This window comes from Rhinolophus ferrumequinum, chromosome X (genome assembly GCF_004115265.2).
Source record: "Rhinolophus ferrumequinum isolate MPI-CBG mRhiFer1 chromosome X, mRhiFer1_v1.p, whole genome shotgun sequence".
Lineage (NCBI taxonomy): Eukaryota > Metazoa > Chordata > Mammalia > Chiroptera > Rhinolophidae > Rhinolophus > Rhinolophus ferrumequinum.
This window is the reverse complement of record NC_046284.1, coordinates 68,058,222-68,074,511: the sequence shown is the minus strand read 5'-3', so window position 1 is coordinate 68,074,511 and position 16,290 is coordinate 68,058,222. Positions and strand designations below refer to the sequence as shown.

Genomic DNA, 16,290 nt, shown 5'->3' with positions numbered 1-16,290 from the left:
ACTTCATTCTAAGGACAGTGGGAACACTTTTCAGCTAGATTCGTTTGAGTGCTTACTCCAGATGACAGTGATCTCTCCTTTGAACTCCAAGAGGCACTTAATAATCTATGCCACTTGATTTCACACTTAATTGTCCACTTCTGTAACTTGCTGACTTTTTTTCTGCAATAATGTGTCATCTCCTAAGGATCAAGAGCAAAACAGGTTTTTGAAGTATACTCTCTCACTTTCTCAGTTTGGTGACCTTTCATTCTTTTGCTAGTAGCTTTCCGATTTCATTTATCAGCATTATTTTGTCTCCTTAAAGAAATGTAAAAATTTGGGAATCAAGTTTTTCTTTTCCACATTTGGTGATGGTGACACTTGAGTCATTGTTCAACTCAGATCATGAACAGTTTTTTTTATATTCATGCAGGTCAGATCAATACACAGCAGTTGTCATTTTGTTGTTGTTAATTGTTCCTCAGTTTGGAAGAGGTAAGCAGGTGTCTTCCTTGTGCCAAATGTAATTGTAATGTCACCAAAAAAGGAGAGTCCCTTGGGCCAGCTGTATTTGGGGGATAGCTCTCAAATCAAATAATGAAATATAATTTATTTGTTAAAGAATAAAAACTAATGATCTGGTAAGTGGCTGCGTTTTTCCACGGCTGAGTGAGGCAGCTGCATTCCATTTCTATTTCTGTATCACAATCCCAAAAGCCCAGAAAAAGTGGGAACATGAGGACTGGAGTCATACATAAAGTCTCTAGCATCCTTGTCTTTAATTTTTAGGGGAACTTTTCCATTCCAAGCATTTACCATATGCTTATCTCTTTTTTCTACAAATAAAGTTCTTGTAAACGTTTATATCTATTCATCTGGACTCTCAGCAAGAAAGTAAAATTAAGAACTTATTTTCTAAATGGATTCCCAAGTGCTATTACAAAGTTTGGTAGGTTTAACAAACAGGCTCAATAAAAGCGGTTTCCACTTTGCTACAATAAATGAAGTGGTTATGTGTGCTCAGCTAGATAGCAGCTGTCCTATCTTTATCTTTTACTTTATACCAATGTGTCATATGTGTTGGTAAAGGTTTTAATATATACATTTGAAGCACCAGCCTTTTAAATCAAAATGCTTTCCCCCTGGATTACAAAGAGGTGCTCTTCTTTTACTGACAAGCTATGTTTCTAGTCTAGTACTTGCCCATATTCAATTTTATTGCCAATTGAAATTTCTCAAGCCTACCTAATAAATTCTTATATAAAAGTTCATTTATTTAAACTGAGCAAAATGTAGATGTCGTTCAGATGTGAAGACCTATTACAAGATTGAAATAGATTTCTAATGCATTTATCATTCATTTTTGTAGCATGTGATTTAAATTAAAAAAAATGACAAATGGTTTGACAGTTTTCACTCATATACAGCAAAACATAATACACTTCAACTAGTTTGGGGCCATTATGGACCTTAACATGCAATGTGACCTTGGTCTGAAAAAGCAAGTTTGGTTAGCACAGAAACTTAATCATAAGAAGTCATAAGTAGAATCCTTCTTCTTTACTGCCCTTTTCTAGGACTCGGAAATTTATTGCTTGTGGGACAGGTAGGATATGAACAATGGGCCAAATAGAGTCCAGGGTTATCTCATCTGTGTGAAAACTGCTGCTGAAAATCGATGTGACCTCTGCTACACTGTCATCCCAATTCCCACCCTGTGTGTCCTATTTGTCTTTCGGTAGAAGCTTAGATCTGTGTGCTGTCTCTATGTGTCTCTCTTGGGCCAGATTATCAAAATGAATCATTGCCTGCATACCTCTTATATTTCTATTTATTTTCCTGGTGTTGACTAGGTCTGATGAAATATGATTCTTTTTGCATTTGATCCTCACTGCAGCAAGCAGCACCTAATTCAGTTGTGTCTATCTCTTTAAAGAAGAGTAATACTATTTTGAAAGTTCAATCTACTGTACAGCAACATTACAAACCATAGACCATGCAACCTGTCTTCATAGTCAATAGTAATTTTCCTTTCACCCAATGTAATGGCATTTCTTTCATCTCCGAATAGAAGACTTCTGGCAATTTTAATGTAGTTATAATTTTGTTTTATGCATACTAAATGTATTCCTTTCTTTTTTTTAGGTATCTTGTTTGTAGAATACCCCTTAGACTCTTACCACTGAGTTTACATGTATGTGTAGAGTGATACATAACAAGGAATCCAAATTTTAAGAACTCTGCCCCTGATACAAAATATTTATTCAGGGGAAACATTACACTATCAATGAATCAGCAGGAAGTCAATGTTCTAACTTTGTAGCCATTCCTTATTATAAAAGTAGATCTCCTAGGCTACATAAGGTTTTACTTTTAAGATTCATAAACATTAATGAAAAGGTGTAGAACCTCCTCAGTTATTATTAATATTGATAGATCATTATAAATTCATTCTATCCACCTAATACACCCATATGTAGAAGATAAAATATTAGCTAAATACAGACTTCAAACAATACAAGTAAAACGTAATATTGTATGGTTATTTGTTGAGAAATGCACTTTAGAAACATTACAGCTGTTGCTTAAGATGTATTTTAGAATTTATTTTTTTATGAAATATTTCAAATGTTCAGACCTTCTAGTTCATGTAGATAACAGAATTTACGATAATGTGCTCATTTCTTCTGGAATAATTCACCTCTTGCAAAACTGCCACTGACAAGAAATAAGAGGGAGAGAGAGAAAGAGAAGGAGGGAGGGAGGAAGGCTGGAAGAAATGTTCTATAAGAGGTTAGGGTTAATTTTACAAGAGAGCTGTAGAAAACACATGTATTTATGATCAAGATATTTTTAAGCTTTACTAAAAGAACATTCCTGAGAATATGTTCGTTATAGATAGCTTCCTATACTAAAAGAAAATTAACAGACTAGTTTATGTATTTTATTAAATTCTTTAAGATAGATAAACCAATAACCTTTATAACGTTTTGGATTCAAATAATATAAAGATTCAGTGAAAATAATTTTGATTCTCTAAGAATAATTGTTTAGCATTTTTTCTCCCTAGAGACTTTGGAAAATTAAAAATTGTAAAGGTGGTCTATACCAAGAGCATCTTATTCAGAGATAATGCTATTCCATCCTACAGACCGTTCCCACAATTCTATGCCACAACTTCCCACACAAGAAATCCCACAGCAAACAATGAAGACTATGACATCAGTTGCACACTACATACAAGGTCTGACAATTAAGTTTGTGAATTTGTTGCAACAATGTTGCTAACATTTTTTGATATCCGAGGGATTATGAATTTGTTCCAAGTGGGCAAAAAGTTAACCAAGTTTACTATTTGGAAGTGCTGAAAAGACTGCGTAAAAAAGTTAGACGACCTGAACTTTTCACCAAAAATTCATGGCTCTTGCACCAGGACAGTGCACCAGCTCACAAGGTACTCTCCATGAGGGAGTTTTTTAAGCCAGTAACAAATAACTGTATTGGAACACCCTCCCTGCTCACCTGATCTGGCCCCCAATGACTTCTTTCTTTACCTGAAGATAAAGGACATATTGAAAAGAAGACATTTTGATGACATTCAGGACATCCAGGGTAATACGATGACAGCTGTGCTGGCCATTCCAGAAAAAGAGTTCCAAAATTGCTTTGAAGGGTGGACGAGGCACTGGCGTCAGTGCATAGCTTCTCAAGGGGACTACTTTGAAAGTGACCATAGTGATATTCAGCCATGAGATATGTAGCACTTTTCTAGGATGAGTTTGTGAACTTAATTGTTCGACCTCAAATGTAGGATGCTTGCGATTGAAAAATGAGGTCTAACTGTATGACAAATCCATATTCCTGTTCCTGGAGGAACCAGAACCAATAGCTAGATTTTTGTTTTTAAACCATGTGAAAATTTGTTAGGTATAGATTCAAGCCTATTTTTTCTGTTTTGTTTTGTTTTTCTTGAATTAGTCTCATAACATATGGAGTCACAAAAATTTTTCTGACCAGAGAAAATCAGATTTTTCAAACTTTGCTTGTGGCCACTTATTAAAATAAAGAGACTGTGGTGAGTAAAATAATTTTGTTGGAGCTGCTCTGATTCACCCCATCATGCAGTGCTGTTGAAGCCATTTAAGAATGCCAGAGTTTGTTCGGCTACATTCAAAGAGTACCTCTTTGTAGCAGTTTGTTTTTACATACATTGAAAAAGCCCCAATTCCTAATTGCAGGGGAAACTTTGCTATGTGGTTCATATATCTCAAATAAAAGATTTTCAAGTAGATTGCCAAGTAGTCAGCTTCTCATAGTTAAGAGGAGATTCCTTTTGTAATTAGGTATATCTGTCCAAAACAAATTTGAAGAAACTTACTAGACAAAAATTCTGTTTGTGTCTCTTTATCTGAAGCTAAGAGAGAATCCCATTAAAGTAAAGAGAATATGGGAGAGCATAATATAAAAGGGGAAAAGATACAACTTGAGTTTTTGCAACAGAAGTGACATTTTTTCATAAGGAACATCATTCACAATGTAACACTAGAATCAATCCAAATGCCCATCAACTAATGAATGATTAAACAAAAAGGAATATATCCATGCAATGGAATACTTTTTCAGCAATAAAAAAGAAACCATTGATACATGCCACAATATGGATGAATCTCAAAAAGTTTATGCTAAGTGCAAGAAGCCATTCACAAAAGACCATACTTTGTGTGATTATATTTATGTAAAATATCCACAAAAGGCAATCATATAGGGACAGAAAGTAGATTAGTGGTTACTAGGGGCCACGGATGGGAAAGAAGATTAACCGTAAATGAACATAACTGGTATTTTGGGGTGATCAAGAGGTTCTAAAATAGATTTGTGGTGATGTTTGCACAACTCTAAATTTACTAAAAATCATTGAAGTATACATTTAAAATAGGTGAATTTATTGTATTTAAATTATGTCAATAAAATTATTATAAACAATGGAGATAGAGAGAGAGATTTGAAGAGGGGAAAAAAAGCAGTTTGTGGTCTACCAGGAAGTTATCTAATTATTTAATTTATAGGTATTCATAAATATATCTTAAATTTGTCTCTTCAAATTTCATGCCTCTTTAGCAGTAAATATTGCTTTATTTTCTCTGATTCTTTTTAAATTCAATTTATTGGGGGTAACATTGATTAATAAGATTATGTAAGAAAAAGGAACCCTCATACGCTGTTGATGAGAATGCAGATTGGTGCATCTGCTATGGAAGGCAGTGTAGAGGTTCCTCAAAAAATTAAAAATAGAATTAACATATGACCCAGCAATCCCTCTCTTGGGTATCTACCCAAAATATCTGAAAACATTTATCCGTAAAGATATATGTGCTCTGATGTTCATTGGAGCCTTATTTACAGTGTCCAAGACATGGAGACAAACCAAAGTATCCTTCCATAGATGATTGCATAAAGAAGATGTGGTATGTGTACACAATTGAATACTATTCTGCCATAAGAAAACATGAAATATTTCCACTTGCGACAACATGGATGGATCTTGAGATTATAATGCTAAGTCAGACAGAAAAAGTTGAGAACCATATGATTTCACTGATATGTGGGATGTAAAACTGAAAACAACAAAAGAACAAGACTAATAAATGAAACAAAAACTAATAGACACAGACAATAGTTTAGTGGTTACCAGAGGGTGGGGAGGGCGGGGGGTGGTAGATGAGGTTAAAAGGGATGTAATATATGGTGATGGAAGGAGAACTAACTCTGGGTGGTGAACACACAATGTGATATATAGATGATATATATATGTGATATATATATAGATATAGATTACAGAATTGTACAACTGAAATCTATGTAACTTTATTAACAATTGTCACCCCAATAAACTTTAATTTTAAAAAAAAAGATTATATAAGTTTCAAGTGTACAATTCTATAATACATCATATGTATATTGAATTGTGTGCTCACCACCCAAAGTTTAGTCTCCTTTTGTCACTGATTCTTCACTGAAATGTTTATTTTGAGAAATTATAGGTAGCTGGAGAATAGATATGACTTCCAATTAGAATTTTCATCATTTAGCTTTAGAAACAAATCTTTATAGATGCCATTAGATGTGAAAGAAACATTGAAAATTTTGTGCTGTTAATTTGTGAACCTTCTGATTTTAATTTTGTTTTTTGCAGAAGAGGTACCAGTTCAAATCCCAATGATGAAGTCACCATTGGACAAGATCCAACTGACTCCTGCACAGGCATTGCCTCCTGGATTCCCGGGACCATTCATTTTTGCCGATAGTCTGTCCTCCGTGGAAACTCTGTTGACCAACATTCAGGTCAACAATATTTCTATAAACAAAATAAATGTAATACAAGACATTAGCACCTACATAAATTATGTCATATTTGAAAACTAAAACAGATAATATGAACTGCATGTCATTTGTTGTACTTTGACAGGGTTTACTGAAAGTGGCTTTGGATAATGCTCGTATCCAGGAGAAGCAGATTCAACAAGAAAAAAAAGAACTGCGAATGGAACTCTACAGAGAGAGAGAAATCAGAGAAAACCTTGAAAGACAACTCGCAGTTGAGCTTCAAAGCAGAAGTAAGTTTAACAAGTTCAATTGTGGAGTGAATATTGTGTTGGTGATATTTTCAATAGTAATAGAAATATTCTCAGGAGTAGCTTAGAAATGCTGAAAACAAGTGGCAAGCTACGAATCAAATACTGTGTGGAATCCACAGGTAAGATATTTATACTAGTTTTCATAATAAAAAATAATGAACTAGATCTGCACTTCAGTCCAGTCGCAGATTTGAAAACATGAATATTCTTAGTATTCTTAACAGTTACACACAGTCCATCTGGATATAGATAATCTAACAAATCCTTATATATAAAATGCTTACTGTTTGCCAGGAACAGTGCTAGATTCTGGGATTATAAGATAAATAAAACTCAGTCCCTGCCCTTAACAGATTTACATTTTAAAGGGCTGGTACAACCAGCCAGTTAAGTTCAAGACAAAGTGGCAGAAGCAATGATGCATGGTATATATACCGTTATACAGAAAGGGGGTAGTTAGTTCATCTTGGTGAGTGCATGCGTGGTTGAAGAAGGCTTCCTGATCCTGACACTGAACCGGAATCTTGAAGAACAAGTAGGTTAAGAAAAGTCACGAGAGTACCTGAGTTATTTGAACATTGTTGACAGAGGTATCGGTGAGCATAAGCATAGAGGCCAGAAGCCTCATACGTGAGCAACTATACACAGTTTGCTATTAGAATGGATATGAGTTTTAGGAAGTAAATGGTGGGAGATGATGCAGGAAGATGGAGGTAGAAGCTAAATTACTATGAAGGATATTTTTAGCCATGTAAAAGGTAAGCTTGGACTTTGTCCTGCAGTTTATGGGTAGTATTAAAAGATAAGCAGGGGGTGATCTGGTCTGATTTCAGTTGGATAGAGTACTTCAGTGTTGGGAATAGGTTAGAGGGGGGTTGGAGGAAGACTAGAAACAAGGAAACCGTGTAGGAGATTGCTGTCATCCAGGCAATGGTGATGAGGACTGAATTAGGGTAGCATAAGTGGGGATGGAGACAAAAGAGAGAGAATGGAGAAATGCTGTTTCACAAATAGAATGAACTTTCCAACTATGGGTAGGCATTTTATTAACTACACACATGGACGAGATGAGTTTATATCAAAATCAGAGAAAATTAAAATCTTCATTTTTGCCAATAATTTCCACCTGTTCCTTATATTTACCATAAAATACTAAACAGCAGCCAAAGTGACTATTTTGAATTTTAGCTTTTTTTACTTCACTGCTTAGTCTTGTATGGATGAATCACAAAGCAAAAATTAAGTAAAAGAGTTAAGAGTGGGAAGGAGAGGCAAAGAAAGGGAGAGAAAATCCACAACCTAGATAATGCCTACCTAAACAAGGAAGAATGACTATAGTTGAGTTAAACTCACTAACTTTATAGTATTCCAAAAGAGCATATTATATTCTGAAATTTTTGTCAAGTAAATGAAAACTTAGTGTATATTTTTATTAGTTTCAGACATGCAAAACAATGTAATATTTAGACATTTATACCCCTCACCATGTGATAGCCCCCCACCAATCTATTACCCCTTTGACATTGTATATAGCTGTTAAAATTACATTGACTCTCTATTCTCTGTGCTGTACTCCACATCCCATGACTATATATATATATATATATATATATATATATATATATATATATATATAATTATAGTTGACATTCAGTATTATTCAGCTTCAGGTTTACAGTGATCAGGCGTACACACCGTCCATGAAGTGGTCTCCCTAATGAGACAAGTGCTCATATATTTTTTGTAGGACCTAGGAATCATTGGTCCAGTTCAAAATGGAAAATCAGTCATTACATTTAAAAAGAATTAAACCTCTTCTTATCTTGACAAAGCCAATAAATACTACTAAGCAAAGGCTAAATTTGTTTTCTAAAGTTTGGAGAAATTAGCATATTTCTGGTTTTTGGTATTCAAGATAGATAAGAGAACTCTTCCCCTGGTGTAGAACTAAGCCCACTGGATTCTAGAAACTCCATTTTTTACCTCAAGGCTCTTCCGTCCACAATCTGGGCCCTGCCCTCAGCTTTGGTGAAAGGGAGGGGCCTCTACATATGCTGTGCCATGCCTGATGCACTTGGTTTGCTGTTGGGAGGGCAGTGGCAGAAGGGGTGTGATGGAAGCATGTGTGGAGATAAAAACACATCTATAATTAAGAAAAGACATAGGTAATTATGATTAGCCTCATAAAAACAAATTTCATAGGGAGAATTTTTATACTAAAGAACCAACTAATCATATGTTAAATATTATATTCTCAAATTGATTTATGAAAATCTACTACATACAGTAAAATTGGCCTCTTACTTTTAGGGATCTACTCATACTGATTTTTGTTTACTAACTTCTCATTGACTCTCCAGGTCTATCTTTATAATTGCTATCACATCTTTTATCTTTTAAAAAGTCTTAGAGACAGTCAATGTAATATTGTATATATTATCAAATTTACTCTAAAATATTGTATTTAATGTATTTAGCATTTATTAAGATATAATAATAATACCACTACTACTACTATCATTATTACTACTGCTACCACTACTACTACTACTACTGATGCTTACTGCTGCTGCTGCCACTATTACTACTACTACTACTACTTATAGCTAATGCATGTCAACTGTTTGCTATGTGCTATGCATTGTTTTTAACATTTTACATCTAATGACTAACATACTTGTAGGAAACTGTTATCATCATTGATTTAGAGAAACTACTTCATCTCTATGTGGTCTCAGTATTGTCATCTATTACAATAGTTGAATTGAATACTCACTTGAATTCCTTTCTAGTTTCTTAAGTATCTCATACTCAGCACACCCAACTTTTCATTAAGAAGGGTGAACTCTTTACCTGAAGTCATATAATTGAAAACAAAAAGGGGGGAAATTTATATTATGGTATAAAGTAACATCTTTCCAAGTATATAGAAATAACAGTAACAATATATATACTTATATAAAGAACATGTATAAAACTGTAAATATATATTAATAATTCCTATGACTATCTTTTTTCTCCAATTAAAGGAAGCATTGTTTCACACTCAAAGTGTGTACTTTACCAAACTGTGTTTTCATTGCTAGCCAGAATGTTTGACTTGAATTAAACACAAATATACGTACATAATAACATTCTTTATAGTTTAAATTCTTAGAATCTTAGAATGATAGAGCTACAAGTACAAAAGAATGTGGAGGTCACTTGTCTTGGTCCTTAACCTACTGTATGGTCCCCAGGCTTTGAAACAACTACCTATGTGATCTTTGGCCCTCAGGTTAAGAAAATTACTAGCTGTATAATCTTGGGTAAATTTCATGACCTCTCAAGAGCTCAGTTTTCTCATATGTAAAAAGTAGTTAATAGTATTTTCTTGGCTCACTCATTGTAAGGCTTAAATGAGATACAGACCCAGAAAACGCTCAGTACATAGTAAGTCCTAAAATAAATGATAGTTATTATTTATTTACATAATTTTAAATGTAATATGCTGTGAAATTGTCTACAATATATGGAATTGTACAACAATGTGTGGAATATTTTTGCACCAATAATTGTACTGGAAGCAAAATTTTGTCTTATAAGGACATTACGTTATACATTAATTTGAGTAAATTTAGATTTCTGATTTAAATAATGTATTAAATGCTTTCTTTGAGTGGTGATAATTAAGTATAATTACAATAGTAAAATATTTTTATATTCAATCTTACTTATAGAATGTTGAATATAAGCACTTTCGTCAGAAATAAGAGAAACCATACATTCTCAGTGTCTTTGTTCTAAGATTTCCATTTTGTATTACCTTAGACCTCTGAATTTTTGTCTCAAATGAATGTAAATTTGCCTGGCTATCTGACTCTTTCTATTTAAGTTAAAAGTTCATTTTCATGAAAAAGACATTGAACTGTGAGATACATACAATTGAAACTCAAATTAGCATCATATTCAGTTCAGTTAAAGTATATTAATTTTATGTAAATACTTTTAACATTTAAAAAGTCATATAATTTATTTTGGGGGGATGACATTTTTTAAATTATTTATTTTTTCAGTTACAGTTGACTATAACTGAAAATTCAATATTATTTTATATTAGTTTCAGGTGTACAGGATAGTGAGTAGACATTTACATAATTTATGTTGTGATCCCCCTAATTAGTCTAGTACCCACCTTGCACTATTTTGCTTAATGTTCCTTGAAAGTTTTTCTATTGCTATCATGTCAATATCTTAATTTATTAAAACCAATTTAAGAAGAATGTAAAGGTTGGTCTGCTTAGCACCTTGTTATGAACCTATATATTGCTGGAACCCAATACTTCTATTTGAGAAATTGTCACAGATTTCAAGGTTTCAGAGTTTAGAAACAATCACACATTAGGCAGTTGAAGTGTCTAATTAAGGTATTGTAAACTGATAGTAATTTTAGACTGTAATAATGAATAAAAAAGCATGTATTTGAGCAAAAGGAGCCTTGTCCCAGGAGACACAGATTCAGGTACTAGCAATTTAAGCTGTGTTCCACTGAGACGAAGGGGAAGCCACAATTTATACTAAATGGATCTGCCCAAGTTCTGAATTAGATACATTTTATGTACATGAAGTATTCAAATTGTGCAGTTCTGATTGGACGGAGCAGGTCTCACTCCCTTGGTAGAAAGAGGAAGCCAGCATTTCCCTGCAGTGATTGAGTCGAATGGTGTAAACAAGCAAGTTATAGTGCAGGAAGCCTAAAGTTCAGTGTGAATTTCTTCCTGGTGGTGAGAGCGTGAGGAGCCCCTGTCAGCAAATGGCTGGTAGGCTCCATAAAATTTGAGCCTTTAGTTCACCATGTGGAGTCCATCTCAGCAGATAAATTCCTTTTTGGGGTTCACATCAAATGATTCTCAGTGTCCACAATATAAAGCCTTGAGAATTGAGGAAAAGTTGTTCATTAGCTCTTCATTATCTTTTCTGCTTACGAAAAAGAAAAAAAAAATGCTGTTGTGCTTTTACTAGTTGTTTAATATAAGCATTGCTGAAAGTTATTCTCTTTAAAAATGGATAGATAGATAGATACCCTTAAATTGTTAACATCTCAGAGGAAAAGACACTTTCAATTGTAACTTTTAAAAAACATACCATGTTTTGCAACCCAGTAGATAGGAGAGGTCAGACAATTAAGTTTGCAAACTCATCCTAGAAAAAGTGCTGCATAACTCATTGCTGAATATCACTACAGTCACCTTCCAAGTACTTCCCTTGGGAAGCTATGCACTGATGCCAGCGCTTAGTCCACCCTTCAAAGCAATTTTGGAACTCTTTCTGGAATGGCCGTCAGAGCTGTCATCGTATTATCCTTGATGTCCTGAATGTCATCAAAATGTCTTCCTTTCAATATGTCCTTTATCTTCGGGTAAAAAAAGAAGTCATTGGGGATCAGATCAGGTGAGTAGGGAGGGTGTTCCAATACCGTTATTTGTTTACTGGCTAAAAACTCCCTCACAGACAGTGCCATGTGAGCTGGTGCATTGTCGTGATGCAAGAGCCATGAATTTTTGGTGAAAAGTTCAGGTCGTCTAACTTTTTCATGCTGCCTTTTCAGCACTTCCAAACAGTAAACTTGGTTAACTGTCTGGTTTGTACAAATTCATAATGAATAATCCCTCTGATATCAAAAACAGCAACATCATTGCAGCAAGTTCACAATCTTAATTGTCAGACTTCATATATTCATTTTTTTTACATTTTGAAATATGAATAATAATATCTTAATGAATAGTAAGAATATCTTCTTAAGAGATTTATAAAATATTTAATATCATTAAATGCATGTTGTTAGTCAAAATAGAAAACAACTTTTCACCATTACCACCACCACCATACAAATACGTGTATAATTATAGAGCATACACACTGGAAAGGTGAAAGCCAAAAGAAGTCGGTTGTATGATTGAACACTCTTTGGTTGAGCTAATTAGAATTGGAACCAAAAGAAGCTAATTATGTTAACTGATACATTTATATCCCTCTGTGTGTCAATATCTGTGGTTTATAATCCATCAAAACTAGCAACCCTCTTTCATTGACCAAACCTTTGCAAACCATTTACCTTTTCACATTTTAGCTACCATGCAAAAGCGCCTGAAGAAAGAGAAGAAAGCCAAGAGAAAACTGCAAGAAGCATTTGAATTTGAATCAAAGCGCAGGGAGCAAGTAGAGCAAGCACTTAAGCAAACCACTACTAATGACAGTGGCCTGAGGATGTTGAAAGGTAATGTCTGATTTGGACTTTCACACTCAAGGTACATAAAGCAAAACCTGACTTAAAAGGGAGGGAAGGAAGAAAAAGAGGAAGGAAGGAAGGAAAAGGCTTTGTCCAGGAATAATTAAAAATCAATTTAAGGCCAAGTGATTTAGGTCATTAATTAAATCTGTCAAAATAATCCCGATTCTGGGAGATACAAATAGTTTTAGAATAACAGGAAATCGTGCTGACTTTTGCAGTAGAAAAAGTAATACTAATAACCTCCCTGCACCTAAAATGTGAGTGTTATATTTATGTTAAAATATGCTAATGTTTGATATACTGTATTTTCATGAGCTAAGTGATGATGATTCCGTTAATGCAGATTGCATCAATGTTGAGGATTTAAGGAGCCCCTGGTTGGAAAAGAATGTTCTAAGTAAATCCCTGGAGATCCTTTTGAGAAGAGGTGCTTTGGTCATGAAATCTCTTAATTCCAAAATTCTCTGATTCCATTTTTAATTCTGAAACCCTACAACACTGTTTAATCTCATAGAATATTCAGGTTCTTCTTTCACAGAACATTGACAGCTCATATATTAACTGATTCGTGTGTATAACAAGGATGAGCCTAACGATTTATACACACATGTACACATACCCCATATACATACTCGTATATTACACACACGTGAACTAAAAGGGAGTTGCTTCAGTGTCCTATACTAAGATGAATAAAGACTTTTGTACAAATGTTTAATCATATTCTTTCCTTTCCAAAAGTTCAGTTCCCTTTTTACTGTGACTACCTTGGATCATTTTGCTCACAACTAATATATATATATATATATATATATATATATATATATATATATATATATATTCCTAGATTATTAGCTCATGACAACCATGACTCATTGAGACAAAGAAGAGAGAGGGTAAATAATAACACATTAATATTTTATACAATGGGACATCTTAGACAGGGGAGCGAGCATCTTGCTTATTCAAGTTCTTAAAAATAACATTTCTGACAATGGGACAAATGTCCTGTGCAGTATTATTATTTAAGGCCCTGAACTTGTAATTTGAGGTAGTTTGACTTTTTTTTAACATATTTGAAATCCACACATAAGTGATCTCCACTCTAGCTCCAATGTTCTCTACTATAAAGGAAAAACAGCTGTTTCTACAGCATGATGGGTACCTTGTATTCAAATAATTTCCTTCTCATGTTAATCCTTGACGGCATTGGGTAATACACTGGCATCTGTTATCACATTACCCAAGAAGAGTGTCTTAGCAAATGTGTATATACAGAAATGCCTATGTTAAGCTGTGCTTCATATATATGTATAACTTTTAGATAATCACGTTTCATATTTAAAATAGAAAAACATCTAACTCCCTTTCTTTTCCTCAAGTTTTTTTTTTTTAACAGTTTCTGTATCCCTTTGCCCTTAGAGCCTATACTACATGTAAACTGCAACCCATGCCCTGTGTTTTGGTGTTTCCATGTGCTTAGCATAGAGATAATCGCATCATCTATTACATTTTGCAAATGGAAAATGCGCCATGTGGATGGGGCACTTATATTTAAGCAATTGCATCCATCTTTTTCTTATTCCACAGTCAAGCCATGTTACCTGATAGTCTGTGGGGATTTTTATGGACAGATTTTCCTGAGATTTATCTCTAGAGAATGAAATGAATAAAGAAGTATTTACAATATACCTGTAAATATATTGCCCAATTGTCGAATTCAGCTACAGTTTATAATCCTCCCTCCTAACATAAAAAATAAAAAAGACATTAAAAACAAAACTAAAACGCCACCCAAGGTTTTGTGTTATCTGTAGGACCAAAGTACTGCCTTACTGATAATTTTCACTTTAAATGGAATCAGAAAAAACAGAATTGTACTTTAATCTTGAATGTCACTTTTTTCAGATACTGGGATTCCAGATATTGAAATAGAAAACAATGGGATTCCTCATGATAATACTGCTATGCAAGGTACAGTAAACAGCATACTTCTCTAACTGCTTAATATCTGATCCCTGCGGGTGGAGTGGGGATGAGCTCCTGTGTGGACATTCTTCATATAAGTAAAATAAATAAGTTTACCTCTTCTGATTTTATGACAGAAGAAGAAGTCTGCACTGTTTTTTAAGATTATATATATATATATATATATATATATATATATATATATATGGACTGATTTTACATATACAATGTGAGCAAATTTCTTTTATGTTTTTAACTGTTAAAAAGATATACTTTTATGTGTTAGTCATATTCTAAAAATGCATAGATTGAATATAATTTGCATTTTAAAAGTGTAAAATGATATGCTTTTAAAAATCTCACTACTATTTGTTAAAGCCACAGGTATGATAATCATAACCTATCAATATTTTAAAAATATTCTAGACATTTTTTATCAACTTTTAAATTCCAGTGCTAAATTTAGATAATTTTAGAAATCACCTAAATATGGGAAAAAATAGCTTGTTTTTCATGATTTGCAGGATCCCCATAAATGCTTAGATCATTTAAAAATATTTTTAAAGTATTTAGTAGTGAGAAAATAGATAAAACAAATCAATACAGTTTTATTGGAGTGCAAAAGCACCTAAAAATTTTTGACCACTGGAGATTTTCCAGTGTAATTCTAATGCAGTTTTGTATGCATATTATATTTATTTTCATGTTTATTGTGGAAAAAAATGTTTCACTCTAATAAAAAAGGCATCTCCTTATTTTATATAAGCAAATGATTTACTAGCTTTCATAAAGGAAGACAACCATGGATATGTTGCTTGCTGGAGATTTAATTAATCTGTGTCTTTCCACTGTGTGATGAAAGCAACATTACTGCATATGACCAAAAGATCCATTTGAGTTCATCTGAGAGTCACCATTTTATGTGGCAGCTTCATATAATCTAGCAACCCTCACTCCTGTAGTTTTGCACATCATCTGTATAAAACCAGGAGTATCAGAGCTCATGGATCTTCTGGTAATGCCTAGTTCTGCTGTAGCTGGCTAGACATAACTAATGCATTAACTAGGTGCATTGCTCATGCATATTTAGCTCATTCAATAAAGATTTTGCTGTCTCTTATCCTACTTCTGCTTGCTTGCTTTCTTCCCTCAACTTAAAGGCTGTGTTTAGAGTGTGAGCAAAGCCAATTTGGATGGGACTCCATGTTTGTCCAATAAATTAACCACAGTGGAATTTGTGAAGAAAACCCCACTTGTGGGCTACCACTAGTTGAGGTTGTCAACACATATCACGACCATGGCAGGGTTGAATAATCCTGAGGGATTTGATCCCTTCTGAATCTTTGACACACAAATATAGACCTGGTCTTTAAGGAGCGTTGAGCTTGGTTGTGCCTCTCCATTGAGTGGAATGTAAGGTCAGCTTTGTAACTG

General features: G+C 33.8%; 1 protein-coding gene across 1 annotated transcript in view; it reads left to right on the top strand.

Annotated features, from left to right (window-relative positions):
* The window catches only part of DACH2 (dachshund family transcription factor 2), a 661,323-nt gene that overhangs the window by 628,931 nt on the left and 16,102 nt on the right, over positions 1 to 16,290 (top strand). The window contains exons 9-12 of the mRNA XM_033108843.1: positions 6,176 to 6,324; positions 6,449 to 6,596; positions 12,727 to 12,873; positions 14,797 to 14,862. Of these exons, the coding sequence (XP_032964734.1) occupies positions 6,176 to 6,324; positions 6,449 to 6,596; positions 12,727 to 12,873; positions 14,797 to 14,862 (510 nt within the window). The remainder of the gene's footprint in view (positions 1 to 6,175; positions 6,325 to 6,448; positions 6,597 to 12,726; positions 12,874 to 14,796; positions 14,863 to 16,290) is intronic.